Consider the following 19930-nt stretch of genomic DNA (forward strand, 5'->3'; position numbering starts at 1 on the left):
TATGACAGGACAAGGGAGAATGGTTTCAAACAAAAAGAAAGTAGGTTTGGATTACATATTAGAAGGTAGTTCTTTACTGTGAGGGTGATGAGGCCCTGGCACAGGTTGCCCAGAGAAGCTGTGGATGCTCCAGCCCTGGAAGTGTTCAAGGTCAGGTTGGATGGGACTTGAGCAACCTGTCTCTGCCCACAGCAAGGGGAGTTGGAGCCAGATCATCTATAGAATCCCTTCCAACCCAAGCCAATCCATGACTACATATCAATATTTTATACTGATTTATTTTCACATTATAATTAAATCGGGCAAAATTTACATTTTTATTTTGGTGGCAGATTTTATTTCCGACCCTGAGGGTCCTGTAGCAATGTTAACAGAAGATGCTGAATCATCAATCAAATAAAAAAAACAGTGTCATCAGCTGCTTCAGGAAGTACAGATGCAAGCACATGACGACAAACAGGGCACGTTCCCGACTACAAAAAGAGAAAAAAAACCAAAAAAACCAGGTTATTTGCACAGTTTGCATTCAGTTTACTGAAAAGCTAAAAGTTGTTGTTTATAAAGTATTTAGGGTCTCCACAACAGCACCACCTCAAACTCGAATTTGACAGCATAGCTACCTAGAGCTAACAGCTACCTAAGGCTGACAAACTCAGAAGAAAGACTTGTTTTGTTTTCACACCTAAGCTACATAGCAAATGCATCAGGTTCTCTCCAACAGCATTGATTTTACAGGTGGGACATTTTTTTTCTAAGGCAAGGATTAAAAATAAGTTAGGTACAGCCTGAATCTAAGACGAAGTATTTTGTCCTAGTTTTCAGCAATAGCATTTTACTTATGACAACAGGAAAAAAAAGGGAGGATGTGTAAAACAAGAAAAATGAATATGATAATTAATATTATCACAGAAAAAGAAAATAGAAACCCACCAACTAAATCTGTCAGCCCTCCATGCTAGAGGCATTCTGATATGACCCCCATGGTAAAATCAATGAATCTTTCTCTTATACTCTTGAGGAAATTGTGTTACACTGTAAGCACACTGAAAACTACCAAGTCCAGGCTTGCACTGCACATAAAGGAGAATGGAATTGCAACTAAAAAAAAATACCAGTTCATTAATTATGGTTGTTTTAGTCTAGCTTCAACATGATGCAAGCCTTTTAAAGACATTTGAAAGCAAATTGATCATGAACCGATTAATGAATCTGACTGAATCATGATCTGATTACAGATCATGAAAATTAAATAGTACAGAATTAGTAAAGGTAATTTTAAAAAAAGTTAATCTACAAGCGTTTCAGTATTTCCTCTGCCAGCCTTAGCTGTCACAATAAATGGGCCTGACATTGTGATAAGACAGATTAAACTCTTTGCTCTTCACAGAGAAAATTATTCCATTGTCTTTACTTCAAGACAGGAATATAGTAAAGAAAGCTTTTCTTGTACCAAAACAAATTATAACTCATCCATGTCTTTCATTCTTAGTAAAGGAAAACATGTTTTCCCTTACAGAAATATTCCCTCTATTAAATAAACTGCCCTTCAGGTTAGTACAAATATAAACGTTTTTCCTCACTTGCACTAGAATTTGGTTCCATAATGCATAATTTCAAAGAGTATTTCATAAATTCTTGGTATTTCATCTCATATTTTCCAAGAGTTAAAAGCTGTTCTTCCCGAAGAATACACAATGTACACAACACTCCCTGACCCCAAACCCTCCACCAATCCTGTAGTACTTACTCTCTGTAGCCAAAGAGTTACACAAGGTTTGTGAAACAAATGATGGCAGGGTAGCTCTGTTATCATTTCACCTTCCACATATTCACTGCAACAGATAGTACAACACTGCTCTTGACCTAAACCCATGATGAAGAAAAAGCATTAATACCTTGTTTTACATATAAGATGAGCTCAGATTAAAATACATGTATTATCAACAGTATCACTAATGGTTACAAAGTACAGTTACAGTAACTCCATTAAAGATTACTTTTCCAAATGGATAAAATTATACTCAGAGTCAAAAGATCTTAAGACAACATTATGCAATAAGTATACTTAAATATTGCACCTATGGTATTAGAGAAAGTTGAACTTGTTCTTACAAACTTTGTGGAAATTACTTTTTGATTATTTTTCCATACCCTTGTAGTCACTTGTGACAATAATTTGTGGCAGACAATCTATGGTTTCTTTTGTAGCTGGTGGATGAGTCTGCTCAACATCAAACGTAAGAGACTCTAACTGTGCCAGAGCAGTCTGAAAGGGGAAAGCAGAGATCAAGTTCTATTATTCATAAATGTAACATTTCATACAAAACAAACAAACAAGCAAGGAAAGGAATCCAATTCTAGCAGCATTACTTTTTAAAATGGAAAATATGTCTGTCCTACTAACCAGTTCATCATTTTTATTTTTGTAATGAATGAGGTGAAACTGAAGGTCAAAACAGCAATGCCTTGCTTTTAAAGCATTCTTAAAATGTGAGGACAGTCACAACTTAATCTACAGTGAACATTTGTTAATTTTATAAAGTTACAGAAAAAGCAGCAAGTTGAAAATGTAATAAAGCTTGCCAATCTAAAACAGTCCTTTCATTGTGCTTCTGAAAAGAAATGCCTCATTAATGTGTTTCCTGGCCTCAATTATTATATTACTCAGACACAAACAAAAAATATTAAGTACCTTGACTACACTGAGTGTAAACTTCAAGATCCATGCAAACATTTCTAATCTTAAGACAGACAAAATGCTGTGAAGTAACTTTTTTTAAACTCAATTTTTTTATCATACAAAATTTTTAAGACTATAAGTCTACACCATATTTGCTGCATGTAATTGCTGTGCACATCATACATTCAACTGTGTAAGACACGCAGTGGATATCCAGTAGAAAAAAAATATTAAAATCAAAGAACTCAGAATATTTGGTTGTATTTGCTGAGAAATGTACTACCTGTTTGAACAGCACACAAACTGAAGAACCAAGAACACAGAAACATTGGGTTCACACCCTGAATGAATTAATCACATCCTTTAAGTATAACTACTTACCGTTCTAATCAGCTTGAAAATTATTTATGCTATTGGCCACAAAACTCTCTTAGTAAGAGGTGTAAGATAATGTGATTATTTTTGTAATGTTTGGAATACACTTAACTAAAAATCTCTATATACTAGAGAAACACTCGACTATACAGAAACCTCTTCAACAGTTTCTCCTCTTAAGCTTTCCCTGAAGTTACTACAGCTGCAACCTGAAAACATGCTTGGACTTGGATCACAGCGACAAGGTAGCTCAAGCTACCACACTACCACAGATCTAAACTAGCAGTTTTATATCTACAGTCAAACCTTTGTGGCAGAGAGAGTTCAGCATGAGCTAAGAAATCTTTACAGCTCCTATTGCCACAAGAAATCTGTCAGTTTAAGGGAAAACCTGGGGTTATTCCTACTGCAGTGTGCAAGTTCCCCTACAAAACAAGTACAATGCTCCAATTTTACAGCTAATACCTATCAATTCTGATACAGCAGACAGCAGGACCTTACTAACATTAGGATGACTATAGTATTTGTATTTGGGTTTTGGTCCAATTTCAATGAAAATAAACAGTAGGTAAAAATACTATGCTTAATCAGAGTAGCTACTACACCTGGAAAAACTAGATAAGATCCCAGGGATACAGAAGGTGGCAGTATTATTTATGTGTCAAACTTCTCTGTTAATATCCAGCATGAGTATTCTCAAAAGAAAGCATTGTATTGCTGCTTGCTTCCAAAACCTACACAAAAGAAACATTATAAACACAAAGCCATGCAGTTACTCTGAGGCGGAAAGCCACATTTTCAAATCCAAAGCAAAGTAGTGTCTGTTTTGTTACATTTATAAGATGTATCTTCAAAATAAATGTACTTCCTCTTATTGTTTGTGTGACTGCTTAGTTCTCCATGTACCAAAAACAAAATGCTGGACATTTTTCTGTTAAAAGCAAGAGTGCTACAGGCTATGAAGGTTTGAGCTCCTCACACCTGTAAACTGGCACATGAAATACTTATAAAGTCACTGATGCAGCAGAGGCAACCAGCCTGTTCTGTACTGCTAATGACGTAAACCAGACACTCCCAGCTATGTAGTTTCTTTATAGCAGATGGAAGAGAAAAATATTTACAAACACACATATATTCTATTAAGTTTTAGGAGCCCAGAGAGCTATAAAAGCTATAAAATGTAGCTTTTCAAAACAAATATCTAATACTTGCATTACTTCTCCCATCCAAATGTCACAATTATTTGGAATAGATCTCTCCCACTCTCTCCCCTCCAACTAAGATACACTTGAATTTTGGATGCTTTATTGTGTCACATTCCTTTCAAGCATTTCAAAGCAAAAGGAAATTATTTTGCTCATATTTTCTGAACAATTTTAGTAACCACCTCTGTAAAAATATGTGCTCTATATTCTGCTTGAGGTTTGAATGGAGTATTTGGAATTCTTACTCAAAACCTGTATTGTCTATGTGGTGAGAGTCCATACAACTCTTCTATTTACTACTCAGTTACCACTTTCTGCTGACTAATTTCAAATATGCCAAGACTTCTATGCCCACCATAAAGTTTCATATGCTTGTCTGCTACTTTCAAGCACAAATGCTACGTAAGAGAATTGGCTTTTCCACATTCACAGTGCCCTGTACCACAGGTACCTCTGTAGTTATTTGCCTGATTGCTAATGGGGTTCAGTGACACTCTGCTGCTCCTGGTGACAAACATAATTACAGCACCTCCTCAGCCAGCCACGTACATAATCACCTAGGATTATTTTTACAGGTCACTCTGATAGGAGTGCACACATTTCTTCTGACAGAGTACTTAGGCAAATGTTGTTATACAGAAATGAGAAAGAAAAGCTTAAGAGTCGTAATTAACTCAGTCTCCTTCTCAAGTGTTAATGTGCAGATAAAAAAAAAAAAAAGATGGGACTAGTTTCCCCTCTCTACACAGATCGTCTTGCTTTGGTGCAAAGCAGGAGGTCAACCGTTTTTGCAGTTCCGGTTTTTTTGATGTAGTGAGAAACAGCCACTACAAAAGAGACAAGAATCTTCTCCATACGGCTTCAAAACACTACTTTTACAATAAGAATATCAACAGACCTTCTCCACATTAATGAAGTGTCTCTAAATAAGTAATGCTAACAAGACCCTACACAGCTGGAGAAAGCCCTGTGATACTCGATCACAAATTATGACCTCCCATATACCTTGGGGGACGTACAAAACCTGGAAACTGCATGACTGACTACTTACGGGATCGGCCCCTTCCACTGCCTTGGAAAAGATCTGGGAACCTTTTTCAGAAAACCATTGACTTTGCTCATATTCATGGAAAAAAAACCCATTATCTATGTTAAACTGTCTGCCAGCTTTAGAGAGCATTTCAAAATGCCCTTGGTATTTTGTCTGCAGGCACACTATAACATACAGCCTGCCCAGTTCACCCCTTTAAGTGAGTGCTAGCAGTCAAACTGCCCCTCGCTGCCCTAAACTTACATAACCTACAAAACATTCAGTTCAGCTGTTGTAACACCATATTACGTGTGTTTACATAATTTAGCTCTTATTTTGACAAATACCCTGCAGGGGAGATTTCTGGCAGTGCCAGAATTGTCATACTGCATCAAACTGGATCTCAGCTAGCTCTATATTCACTCTGACACTGACCAACCTGAAGTAATAAACAAAAGACAAAGACCATAACAATGCTGGTTCTTGATAATAAATGCTTTGGTCTATATCCAAAATTAGACCGGTGAAATGGATAGGGATAGAACAAGTTAATGATAAAAGACTTTTTTTTTTTTTTTTTTCAGGTAGGTTTCTTTTCCTGATTGGAGTTTTTTGTTTGTTATTCAATGGGGTTTTTTTTAAACTTTTTCTTAAAATTTAAAAAATATTGAGTATACAGAAGAGTCTTCTACTGATAAACAAAAATTTGAGAAATCCAAATGTACTCTTGCAATAAAAAAAAAACCAGCTGGGACAAGCCACATAGATTCAAGCATAAGCTTTCCTTTGTTATGTAGAGAATTTGGCACAATTCTTTAGAATTAAATGGAATATGTTTACACTGGCAGAAACCATTAACTTTCTTTGCCTTATGAGGAAATAAATGCATATACTAAAAGGAGCAGGTACTGATAAATGACTTGGAGTATGTCCTTTAAAAGAACTTTCAAGATGTATTTTCATGTTTGCCGACCCAAAAGTTTAAGCTAACATAGGAAAGTATTCTTCTCTTACTCTCCTGATTTTCAGATTAAGTTGAAAAAAGATTCAACTATAAATATTTATGTCACAACATCACAGATATAAGACAATCAAAAATATTTTAATACCTCCACAGCTTCTAAGTGTCCCTCTAATGCCATATATGTGAGAAATTGAGGTTCCATGTAAGGAATGGCTTGAGCAAGTCCTAGGCCATCACCAAACTCATCAAGTAGTCTGAAAAACATGGGTCAGGAAATGTGATCTTATTTTCAAAATAAATAGTTACAACACAAAGTCTGGATAAGTCAAATTACTGCACATCACCTGTTAATAACAGCCCAATACCCAGCCAGCTGACCTCTCCCTCCCTTGCCTCAACTGGACAGGTAAATAACATAAAAAGCTCATCAGTCAAGAAAAAGGGCCATGAGTCATCAATCACCACCACAGGCAAAACAGACTTAAATCAGGAAAAGCCTTAATTTAATTGAAAGGTTGAACCAGATGATCTTTTGAGGTTCCTTTTCAATTTAGGCTGCTCTATGATTCTATTAATTTATTGCCAATAAAAATGGATTTGAATGGTAAGAAACAAAGACAAAAACTAAAACATCTTTCCCTTAGCCCTCTCTTTATTTCCAGGCTCAACTTCACTCCTTCATCCTTGAGGCCTCTAATCTTCCCTATCCCAAGAAGGGCAGAGGGAAAGGAAAAGGGGTTGTGGTCTGTCCATGGGTAGCTCCTCTGTGAAATTACTTCCTCCTCATGCTGTCTCCCTGCTCCCACATGGGTTTTTCCCACAGGCTGCAGTCCTTCATTAACTACTCCAGCACAGGTTTGCCCCAGACACAGGTCCATCATCAAATTCCTACCTGTTCCACCACGGTCTTCTCCAGCACCTAGAGCACTTACACCCCCTTCTTTTCTGACCTTGGTGTCTGCAGGGTTGCTTCTCTCACATCATCCTCATCTCTCTCTCACACACTGCTTGCTGTTCAGCATTTTTTATCCTTTCTTAGCATCTTCCCAGAGCCCCCACCCTATGGTGGCTCCACTGGAGTCAGCTGGAACAAGCTGTGTTCCACATGGGGCAGCCCCAGCCTCCCAGAGGCAGTTCTGGTCCCAGCACAATGGTATCACACTCCCACAGTATATACTTCAGAACATCCTGCTGGGAGTTCTTACTGTGAAAGGGTAGAAGTTCAGCTAGCATGTTTCATATGTATGCTATTAAGGTTGTTTTACAACTAACAATCAGATTTTGATTACATCATGTGTCACAGTTCATGGCTTGGCAGGTTCTTTGAGTTCTGTTTTAGAAATTCAGAAATTAAATCTTAAAACAGGCACAAGTGAAATGATGTACAGGTCTGCATATGCTCAGCAGACCAAACTTAACAAACCATCAACATCTTTGCTCCTATTTTTAGTAACTAGGAAGCTTACCAAGGCTAAACTCCAACACTTAAAAGACAGCTTCTGTCCCTAACATACAATTCCATTACTAGCTTACTGCCTGACAGTGTAAGAACACAGGCCTTAGTTCTAGTTTGGACTCTCATGCATTAGTCCCATACCATAAAAGGTTACCCTTTTCTACAATATAACCTCACAAGGAGAGAACAAGAGTGTTGGTATGTCTGCACTCAAGTCTGTATTTTAATAAGCAGAAGAGAGCAAGTGTTATGTCTCTCACTGGAAAGCCTTTTGTCTATCACATTCTAAAACAAACACTTTATACTATAATACATTATACTATTTTGTATGTGGCTCCAATCACTTTATTCCTGGTATTTGAATAATTTTTACAATAAATTGATTGCAATATCCTTCAGTAATCTAATGACAGAAAATGGAGTGAAGCATTCAGAATTATTATAATATTGGGTAAGTGCATGGCATTTCAAAGAGAAATATAGATTTATAATGACTAACTTACATCAGTTTCAAAGGAGGAAAAGACCAATTATAAAATAGGACTGACTTGAATGCTGATTACATTTATATTGCCTTATTTCTGTTACACTTTCACTTGAAAATTAAATTAGAAAATAAACCCATGCCTCGCATATTTAGGGCACCAAAATTTTCTCAAATCATCGCCTGATTTAGCAAATCTATTCCCTCCTTAGAAGATATATAGCACTTGAAATACCTTAAACTTTAAAACTGAGATTATTAGTCATTGAAGCAACTGCATACTGATAGCCATAAGTACTTCTGACATCTTACACAGAAAACAAAATAGTAACTACAAAATCTCTGAAATGAAAGAAGACAACTATAAAATGCATACCTCCACTCCACATCCAGGTCTTCACTCACACTGGAGTCATCCTCAAGATTGTTATTTCCATCCAACAAGAAGAATCCAAGATGTACAAAATCACAAATTGGATCATTTTCCTCGTCACTGCTACTTTCTACTTCTTCTCGGTACTGTAACCAAGGAATTTCACCTTCCTCCAATAATATCTGCTCCCTTTATACAAATAAGTGAAAAGCTAAAACTAAAAAGCTAAGAGAATTTACAAACACACATAAAAAACAAAAGCCAAACATAACACAAAGACTAAATAGGCATGTTTCCCAGACTACAGAGTCACAGATTAGAAAATTGCCATAAAAATTCAAGAAATTCCCAGAGCTCAGAATCTAGTAACACCCATGATTCTGTGGTGAAGTTTTGTCTAATGCTCAAGGCTAGCAGTACAGTAAGCAGTTTATTTCTAATTTTCCCTAGTACAGCCGGCATCCCTGCCAGGGTTAATAAATTTGGTACTAAACATTTTCTTATTTATCTACAAGTTCCTAAAGGCATTAAGGAGAAAGATTGTCTCGACACCCAGAGCAGCCTCCATGGCAAAGCTTGGCCTGAATGCGATGCAAAGAACTACTCTTGCAAGAGAAGCTATCTTGCAAGAGAAAGACTCTTCTCGTTTCTGGATATTCTAGAGGAGCAGAAGTCACCTGGATGCAGAGAGTCATGGGGCTGTGAGTCCTACTTTCCTTACAAAAGAGAAAATAAACACGAATTATGTCAAAGATGCACACATTTTTATGTTGTTCATATTAAAAAAAAAAGGTTAAAAAGCACACAGCTCCATTATTGTTGTTCTGAAAGAGATGAGTTGTTATAAGGTTTTTAAAGTCACACTAGTTCTTCAAGACCCAGGAACGTGGAGAATACTAAAAAAGCATTAACAACAAATGGGGCTGCTTAGCAATAGGTACTGTGCACCTAAGAGTGGAAGAATCTGAAAGAACACTCAGGTGTAGCCTTTGCTTTATAAAGATCCAAAGTAGAGTCAATATTAGATGCTTAGAAAAAAGCCAAGAACATTCTTTTTAGCTGTATACAGGTACAAATTTTGCCTTATAGCAAAGGCAGCTACAGTTTATAAAGTACTGAATGACTGGAAAAATAAAGTTTAAAGTTACTAGAGCAGGAAAGAAATTCAAGTTTTCTTTAATCACTGATAGGGCTGCAGAAAATAAGGAGCAGCAGTTGAATAGGAGAAGCAATAAAGTAGAGAGATAAACAAGTTCTTTTCAAGGAGTCCTAAGCAGTATCAAAGGATGTTTATGTAACACGTATATCTTAACAATTAACTTGCCTAACTGGTTTTTTAAAGTCAATATACTAAGTCTATTAACCATATTGACACTACATGTCAATACACACTCATTGTCTCTATTTCTCATTACATAGAACTGCCTACATGAAATTAATATTTTCCCTGATTTGAAATACATACAACTACAGATTATTGTGATGTAGGCAAATGATTGTTGCTAGCATGGTAACTGCTTTTGATGTTATTCTATGTAGTGCTATGTGAGTACCCTACTACTGGCGATGCTAAAAGCTATAGGAAATTGGCCAATAAAATAAAGGCATACTCTTCTTGGAAACAGAAGTCTGTGCTCTCCTCTTCTACACCACTGCTGCTCCTCTGCACACTAGGGTCACGCTCCTCCCTGCACGAGACAGTCTCCCAGCTTTCATCACTTGAGGATTGCTCTTTTTCCACAGCAGTAAAATAGGAAGGCACAGATGTAGACCATTCTCCATCACTGCACTCCGAGCTGCAATTTAAACAAATAACAGAGTATGAATTCAAACACTGCTTTAGGGGAAAGAAATTAATTTCCTATTTTTCTATCAACAGTGCTCTCAATATAAGCAACTTTTTTCAAAGAGAAATTAATTTTGTGCTATCTATAGATGCATTACAAATCAAGTGCACATACTATTATTTAAAAAAAAAAAGGAAAATTAGTCTGTAAAAAAGAATTCAAACATTCTACCCACGCTACTTTACAAAAATGTTTTGTTCTTCCTTTGCCACATATGTAGAGTACAGGAAACAACTCAGGAACAGAAACCAGACTCACTATAAACATCTTTCTCCCAGATTAGAAAAATGGCAGCAGTGGCACTGCTTGATTAACAAACATACAAGCCATATAGAATGACCTTTTTTAACATAGAAAGATATAATGGATGACTTACTGCAAACTATTTGATTCACTACCCTGAACAATATGAACGGCAGGAAGTTTTGAAAAGGCAGTTTGCTCAGCCACCACATAGAAAAGGGCAATAAATAAGCTTTGGGCAGCTTAAACAAAATAGTAGTGCTGGCACAATCTTAGGAAGGATAAACTACTGCTATCATTGGTAATGGCACTTAGATGATTCAGTCACTACAGTGACCATTAGCAAAATTCAAAATAAAGTCAAATAGCTATGTCACTTCAAAAAGTTAGAGAAAACATACATGTGAACAGCCAACATGCTTACTAGACCTCACTTTATAAAGCAATCCACAACACCCACAGCATACATGTCTCATCTGTTAAACCCAGTATGCTTAAGTGTATTGTTACCTCCCCACCTAAAAAGTCACTGATTTCCTCCCCTTATTGAATATTACAAATGCATGCCAATAGAACTTTCAATTAAGGAATTTTAAGTGTTTTTGAAAAGCTGCATAGTATATACCGCAAGTTTTACAAGAATAAATAAGTTCAACACACAAATTATATGTAAGCATTTTAATTTGAGGCAGGAATAAATCTTTCTATCACAATTTTGATGACTAAGAAAAGTGATGGAAATGAGAATATTCATTAATTTTGGGCTATTTTAATGGATTACTTTAAAATGGAAATCATATCTATTATGATTTCTGATACATAGTCTAATGCATCTCATATTACAACATCTAAAGCTGAATATTGACTTTTTTAATATTTTGTTCTGTTTGGTTCTTTGTTTTTGGGTTGGGAGTTCGGTTTGGAATGTTGTTTGTTTTTATGTTGTTTGATCAGGTTTCTAAATACATATTTTACAATTTCATCTCAGATGAAATTGTATATAGCTGAAATACTCAGATGCCTTGTTTTAGCTGTCTCTATTTTACAATCTGAGAATGTCAACATACTTTAAAATACTCCTTTGCTTTTAGTCAAATTTGTTCTATTTAAGGTTTATACACAAACACTAATTCAAACCAGAAAAGGATATACCTAAAGTCACTAACACTAAACAACTGAAGAACATTAAATTTCAGAACTCGGGATTTAACTCTGCTCAGTTCTGCATGGGTACAGAACATTACTTAATGGTTAGAGGGTTACAGACTTGTCACTTGCCAAAAGCATAGCATATGAACTTAGCATCTGCATGTGGATTTGCTGACACTAGTCCCTCCCCTGGCTGAACCCCCTCCTAACCTGTACCTGGCACACAGTCTGAAATTAAATGGACAGAGCTAATGGTTATGTTCGTCTTCCCTCCAACCCTGCCCTGGGACCTTCTACCACCCTTCGAACATACATGGTTCTAACAAACATGCAAGACTTTCTCCTTCCCTCACAGCTTCCACATGCTAACACCACAAAAGCTGTGCGCTTCCTTGAAGCAAAAATGTGAGGTGGAGGCCCACACTGCAGCAATCAAAAGGTACATTTCTCTCTGGGTTGGGAATAAGCTAAAACTGAGCTGAAGGATGTAGTTTGACACATATGTCAAATCCACTTTTTATACAGATCTGCATGAACATAAAATATGGTTTAAACCTTTAAACATAAAATTTCACCTTTCAAGAATGAACATATTACTTCTTTGTACAGACTAATAATTGACAATTTATTTCATAAATATAAGTATTTTTAGGTTTTAGAACATAAATTACAGGGATTCTAAGTTAAAAACACATGATTCCTGTTTACTAGTTCAGTTGCTGTCATTGTCAAGAACATTTCAAATAATCAATCCATGTTTCTTTTTGTCATGCTACAATAACCCATTGCTGTGCATCATGGAAGCCAATGCTACAATTGTGGAATACATTACACTTCCTTCATGGCATTTTAATTTTCTAGCAGCAGCATTTAAAAAATGGAAACGACTATGCACTAATGAAAATTTTTGAAAAACAAGCCTTACAAGGAAGTGAAGGATTCATTTGCAAGTATTATATTATTATATATTATATATTTCCAAGTATTAAGAATCACAGAATTGTCAGGGTTGGAAGGGACCTTTGAAAATCATCCACAGTCCAACCCTTTCGCCACCCTGCCATCTAACCCTTCTGCAGCCCAACCTGGGACACAGGAATGGTCCCAGATGGGTTTGGAATGTCTTCAGAGAAGGAGACCCCATGACCTCTCTGGGCTACCGGTTTCAATGCTCTGCCACCCTCACCCTAAAGTTCTTCTTGCTGCGGTAGAACTTCTTGTATTTTAGTTTATGGCCATTGCTCCTTGTCCTGTCACTGAGCACCACTGAAGGGAGTCTGGCACCATCCTCCTGGCACCCACCTTGGAGCTATTTACTTGCATTAGTGAGATTCCCTCTCAGTCTTCTCCAGACTAAACAGACCCAGATTCCACCTCTCCGCCTAAGAGAGATGCCCCAGACCCCTCATCATTTCTGTGGCCTCCACTGGACCCTCTTCAGTAGCTCCTTATCTTTCTTCAACTGTGGAAAACAAAAATGAACACAGTACCCCAGATGTGCCTCACTAGGGCAAGAAGGGGAGTAGGATCACCTCCCTGACCTGCTGACCACACCCTTCCCGATGCATCCCAGGATACCACTGTCTCTTCTGGCCCCCAGGGCACACATGACCAGCTCATGGTCAACTTGTCACCCACCAGCACACCAATGTCCTACCCAGAAGAGCTGCTCTCTGGGTGAGAGAGGCTGGGTGAGCCCTCAGCCTGTGCTCTTACTGGGTGTGCAGGACCCCACACTTAACACCTTGAAGAAGAAAAGCCCCCAAGTCTACTATTTTAAAATGCATTTTGTTCTCTCATAGTTGCAAGTCTGCAACATTTTAAGGACAAGATTTTATGCTAATTAATTTTCCTGCTCTTCTCTCTACAAAAATACAGGACACGCAATCTACTAAGCAGGTTCGTTTATGAATGGCAAGCACATGCACAAGAGAGCCACATCAACACCCAGAAGACATGTCTTGTAAAGTGGGAACGGAATCAACAAGATGAAAGCAAACTGCAAGAAAAAGAGGGAAAAAAACCATCATAAACACTATCACATCTTCCACAAATTATCATAAGGTTAGAAATGTTTTTAGCCTCAAATAGCTCGGTTATATAATTCCAATTAATAGTGAAGAGTTCTAAGCTAACATTATATGAATAGAAGTTAATCAACGTAATGTTTATCCAAATTACTTTGTCTTTTGGGTGATGCCTTAGGGTGACTATATGGTGCTTGAATTCCCAAACATCTGTTCTGTTTATACTGGATGTTAAGTTTTGCACCTTTAAGACTGGTTCTGAGAGTGAAGGCAGGCGAAAAAAGTGCGCAGTTTCTTTTCAGAACTGCACTCACTGCTCCACATTCCTGCTCCTGGACTGTGTTGTCTGCAGCATGGACAGACAGCGGGACAGAGCTCTCCTTTGCTTTTAGTTAGTTTTAGCTAGCTGAGGCAGACAAGTTCCCTGGACTGTGTTTTTTCTTTTTCTTGTACCTGTTCAAACTGGCTCTGGACAGAAAAACACCAGGAATTCACACCTGTGAGTATGAGTTTCTAGGAGTTCCAGTGTAAGTTCCATCAGAGCCCAGGACGTTGCATTCCAGCACTGAAGGGACTGGTAAGAGACTGAGCAAGCCAAGTTACACCACGTAAGGACTCCCTGAATTTTAGTATTTTTTCTTTTTTTATGCTTGTGAATACTTTTCTTGTTAAATAAACAGGTTTTTCCCACTTTTCTCCAAGGAAATATTTTCCAGAATCAGTTGGGGACAGGGCCACTTGAATGTGCTTTCTACAGGGACCAGTTTTGGAGTTTCCTCCCAACTTTGCCCTAAACCAAGACAGCTGAAGAGCTCAAAGTAGGAGAAACCTGAACACTGCTTCTCCTGTCAAGGTTAGAGCAATTTGTAACTCTAAAACTGTCATAATTAATAGCTACTTTGAAAACACCTAGTAGTCTGAAGAATTTCCATTAAAATCGGACTATAAGCAACCCTATCAAGTTATTCTTCAGATATTACAAGGAAGAACAATTTCTTTCAAAAGGCTGGAGACAATAACATAAATAGGCTGCCATGCAGAATACTGAGATTTGGAAGCAAAAAAACAAATCCTGAAGAGTAAGCATAGAAGGAAACTTTCAAAGCTGAACAAGGTTTTCAGTCTTTACCCTCCATCTGCTCAGTGAAAATGAAATAAAAATAAACAAATAATATTCCTCAGTGATATGATGCTGTGACTGCAGACATAAGGAAATGCTTTTTACATTACCAGAAGAGTGAAGGATAACTGAAAGGAAAAGTTGACATCTTGTTATCTGAGCATATTCTGAAATGCCTTAAGTTTTTATGTCTCATTTGCTAACATATTGTTCAGTTTCACACACTATTTACACAAAAGATTCAATACTAAAAGAGACAGAAAATTTTTACCTGTCTTCATCTTTGTGGGACATTAAGTAATGTGTGTTGTGGTCTTCAAACTCATTCCAAAAAGCACTGCCACTTAGAACATTGTTTTGCTCTCGAGCTAGTGCATTTCTTCTTAAGCCTATTTCTATGTTCTTTTGATGACTGTGCATTCTTGAGAGAAAGAACACACCAGAACTCATCTCATCTTTGCTATCTCTCAAGGGACACTCAGGATGGCACTGTTGGACATCAGCAATTCCAATTCTTCTCCAGGAATCATTTTCCTCTTCATCGTCACTAGGGAGATGATTTTCTCTCTCCAGTTCTTTAGCAGTATTTTGTTTTCTAATTTTAGGTCTCACTACTAGCTCAGATGAATTTTCTTGGTCAGTGTCTCCATCACCGACGTTTAACACATCAGCAACTGGTACAAGGGTTTCAATTCCAACATCCACTATATGTTTTATCTGCTGTGTTTCGTAACTGTTATCACTCAAGCTAATTTTTGATTTAGCTTCATCTTCAGCAGATCTAAGTGTCCTATTGTTTGGACATGCCAAAGGCATTGGTCCTGCTTCTTCACAACTTTCTCTATAAACACTGTGGTTGAAAGCAGACAGTCGGGACTGTAAGTCATTAACAGACTCCATGTCTTTTTCACACTGAGAAAGTATGTTATCTAGTCTTCCCTGAATTAGACCTGCTGCTTCTCTTATCCAAGAATATTTGTCTAGAGCATCCTCTTCCTCTCCATCACTGCTATCTGGCTGATAGGAGTCAACGTTTACAAAAGCAATTCCATTTTTACCATTCAAATCATTATGCCCTCCAGACGAGTATTCTGCAAGGTCCTCAGATTTTTCATAAGGATTCATCAAGTCCCGTGAGATTTGGTTGCCTTCTAGGCCATAACAGAATACAGAAAACGGTGATGTTTGGCTTGGTGCACTTTGGCAAACAGGTTCTCTAGTGCCAGCATCTTTCGATAAAGGCTCATCTAATAAATCAGCAGAAACTTGAACCAATGGACTAGAATCTTCAGAGAAAGCTGTAAGAAAGAATGTACTGGAATAATCAAAACCAACAGAAATATTCTTGTCTACAACAACGGCTCATTTAAAAAGAAGGGATAATTTACTAGGATTGCAGTACAAAGTGATAGAAGCATTTATCAGAGATGCAGTCATTCTTCAATAATGTATGTACTTTCCCATTTCTACAAACTGAGCCTACAGAAATAGATCTAAATTATACAATTCCAGCTACAGATATAATAGAGAAAAAAGTATTAAAGGAACATACACAAGCAGAATTTTTACATTGTTTATATAAACGGGAATTATAAGATAACAGGAAAACTGAAAGAACATTTCTCTCCATATTGGATTATCCATTCATTAACTGGTTAAATTCTGCCCCACTCAGATAAAGTCACTTATTGTTACTTCATCAGAAATGCATTTTAGTTATATTACACTTGAGCACCTCTTGCATAAAGGGACAATAAACATCAAATCTAGCAGCAAGAGTTAAAGAAGGCAAAAATATGTACACTACTGCTACTACAAAATCAATACTTTTCAAGTAATTTTTAAACTTCTAACCAAGGCAACAGTCCAGACTATTTTGTCCAAAATCTCATCGAAATCATTAGATGAGGCTCTATTACTATGCTCGTGAATTCCTGGCACTGGAATCTTGTAAGAGCTACATCCCTCAGCACTAGGAGTCTGGCTTCTAGGAAATAATACTGTATCTAATTAGAATCTTCAAGCTCTCCACAAAATTGCTATGAGCCAAGGCTGGTTGGCAGGCCCCTCTAGAGATCATCCACTCAACTCCTCTTGCTCAAGCAGTCATATATAGTAAGCTACCAAGGATCAAATCCAGTAATATTTTAAATATTGTAAATAATATCTTCTCTGACCCATCTTCTACAGTTTCTTAGATTCCTAAAGCACCTGGATGGTAACTTCATGGTACAGGTACTAAAGGGGCCAACTAGGAAAGGTGCCCTCCTTGATTTATTGCTTGATAACAGAGGGTCTCATGATCCAGGTGGAGACCAGTGACAGTCTTGGCCACAGTGAACATGAAGTGATAGAGTTCAAAGTCTCTGGTGACAGAAGAAAAAGTAAAAACTTCAGCTCTGGACACGAGGAGAGCAGACTTCAGGTTGCTCAGGGCACTAGTTAGTGAGACCCTCAGAAAACGCTTTGGAAGGTGCTGGGGTCAGTGCTGGTCAATTTTAAGGACCATGTCCCAGGAGCACAGGAACAGGTGATTCCAAAAACACTGGAAGTCAAGCAAGTAAGGCAGAAGGCTGGCTTGGATGATCAGGGATCTTCTTTTGGAGCTAAAGCAAGAAAAGAAGGTGTATGGCCAGTGGAAGCAAAGCCAGGTGACATAGGAGGAATACAGAGATGCTGCTGCCACTGCAGAGAGAAAATTCGTATGTCCAAAGCTCACTTAGGGTTGACGCAGGCCAGAAACATGGGGGGCAACAAAAGGAGCTTCACTAAGTACGTCAGTAGCAAAGGCAGTGGAGGAATAACATTAGCCCATTACAGCATGAGGATGGTCACCTCACAGACGGGGACAGAGACAAGGCAGATTTGTTTAAATGATTTCTTTGCTCATCTTTAAGACTGATGAAGAGAGTATGTCCAAGGAGGTCCCAGTACCTGGGCTGAAGAATGATCAACTCCCAGTCAATCCTTAACTTGTATGGGATCTGCTCTTCCTGCTGAATCTCTGTAAGTTTATAAGACCTGATGGGATTCATCTGAGGGTAGTCAACTAGTCAGCTGATGTCACAGCAAGGCCTCTCTCAATGATTTTTGAATGATTCTGGGAATCTGTAGAGGTCCCAGCTGACTGGACCATGGCTAATGCTGTCCCAGTTTTCAAGGAGGGCAAGGATGACCCTGGAAAGGCAGGCCTGTCAGTCCACTTCAGTGACTGATAAAATCACAGAGATGACTATTCTGGTGTAGTGGAAAATCTGAAGGAAATGCAGCCACTGGTCACAGCCACCACAGCCTCATGAAAGTAAAGTCCTGCCTGTCAAACCTAATTTCCTTTTATGACAAGGTATCCCAACTATTGGATCAAGGGAACCAGTTCATGTAATATTTATGGATTTTAGCAAATCTTTTGATACTGCCTGACATAGGATCCTTCTGGACAAAACACCCAGCACACAGATGCATAAACACATCATGTGATGGGTGAGTAACTGGCTCACAGGTCAGGCACAAAGGGTGACAGTGAATGGAGTGAAATCACACTGGTGACCTGTAACTAGTGGAATTCCACAGGGCTCCATCCTCGTCCTTGTGCTCTTCAGATCTTCATAAAAAACTGAGACATAGGACTCAGAGGTACACTAAGTAAGTTTCCTGATGACACTAAATTGGGATGCTGGAGAGCAGCACAGGGGATCCTGGTCAATGGCAAGTTCAACATGTGCAAGCAGTGCCCTTGCAGCCAGGAAGGTCAGCCCTGTCCTGGGGGCATCAGGCCCAGCATCGCCAACTCGGCAAGGGAGGACTGTCCTACTCTTGTCAGCAGCCTCATGTCAAGTGCTGGGGGCAGTTTTGGGTACCACCATGTAAGATATAAAGGTATTAGAGAATGTCTAAAGGAGGGCCATGAAGATGGTGAAGAACCAGTGGGGGGAAGCCACACAAGGAGCAGCTGAGGTGACTTGGTCTGTTCATCTTGGAGAAGAGGAGACTGACGGGAGATCTCACTTGGGTCTTCAAGAATCCCAGAGAGGAAGAGGAGGGGCAGACCCTGATCTCTTCTCTGGGGTGTGCAGTGACAGGACCCAAGGGAATGGCCTGAAGGTGTGTCAGGGGAGGTTTAGGCTGGGTATCAGGTAAAAGTTCTTGCCCCAGAGGGTGGTTGGGCACTGGAACAGACTACCCAGGACAGTGGTTACAGCACCAGCCTGACCAAGTGCAAGAAGCGTCTGGACAATACTCCTGGGCACACAGTGATTCCTGGGGATGTCCTATACCAGGAATTGGACTCAATGATTCTTGTGAACTCCTTCTAATTCTGAAAATATGCAGCATTTTAGATCCTATCCATCCAAATATAATACCAGCCAGGGAAAAATGTAGCCTAGTGGAGACAAAGAAAGTAAATCAATCCAAAATGGTTCTGTAAGATAAATTTGAAGAGTTGTAATATACACATAAACAAATGTAAAGGAAAGGCATTTTGTTATTAGACTAATTTACATACAAAGCAACTGTATTAGGAACAGGGAGATAATACACCCTTAAACTGCATGTATCTAATGACCCATAAAATAACTGCATGCATCTCTGTGTAACTGAAACAAGAAATGTGGTAGCATTATACAGAGACTCCACTAACGTCAACACTGCCTTACAGGAAATAAGACTTTTAACTAGATGAAAGTATAGAAAATGTATGAAGCATGGACAACAGTAAACACACTTTAATTACAAAAAATTACAACCACCCAAGATGATCTATATCACATAACAGATTACAAAACCAATTGAATACAAAGCTAAACCAGCACTATACCATTGTCATTTAAGAAGAAAAAAAATTAGTATAAGAAAGCCGTTTCAAAATAGTCTATAAGGGAAGGAGGGAAAAAAAGCTACCTTGTAGAGCAATAGAATCACTTATGCTGGAAAAGACCACTAAAGTATCAAGTGCAACCATAAATCTAACACTGCCAA

At 38.2% G+C, this 19930-nt stretch overlaps 1 protein-coding gene across 3 annotated transcripts in view; it reads right to left on the reverse strand.

Moving 5' to 3' along the window:
- Nucleotides 1-288: 288 nt before the first annotated feature.
- PJA2 (praja ring finger ubiquitin ligase 2) overlaps nt 289-19930 on the reverse strand; it is a 32760-nt gene continuing 13118 nt past the window's right edge. For all 3 annotated transcript variants that reach the window (XM_041468345.1, XM_041468344.1, XM_041468346.1), the window contains exons 3-9: nt 15225-16251; nt 10178-10363; nt 8571-8756; nt 6400-6508; nt 2152-2266; nt 1748-1863; nt 289-473 (exon numbers count right to left, since the gene is read on the reverse strand). In XM_041468345.1, the coding sequence (XP_041324279.1) occupies nt 393-473; nt 1748-1863; nt 2152-2266; nt 6400-6508; nt 8571-8756; nt 10178-10363; nt 15225-16251 (1820 nt within the window). In that variant the 3' untranslated portion in view covers nt 289-392. The remainder of the gene's footprint in view (nt 474-1747; nt 1864-2151; nt 2267-6399; nt 6509-8570; nt 8757-10177; nt 10364-15224; nt 16252-19930) is intronic.

Source organism: Pyrgilauda ruficollis, unplaced genomic scaffold (assembly GCF_017590135.1).
Source record: "Pyrgilauda ruficollis isolate IOZ18807 unplaced genomic scaffold, ASM1759013v1 scaffold218, whole genome shotgun sequence".
NCBI classification, from domain to species: Eukaryota; Metazoa; Chordata; class Aves; order Passeriformes; family Passeridae; genus Pyrgilauda; species Pyrgilauda ruficollis.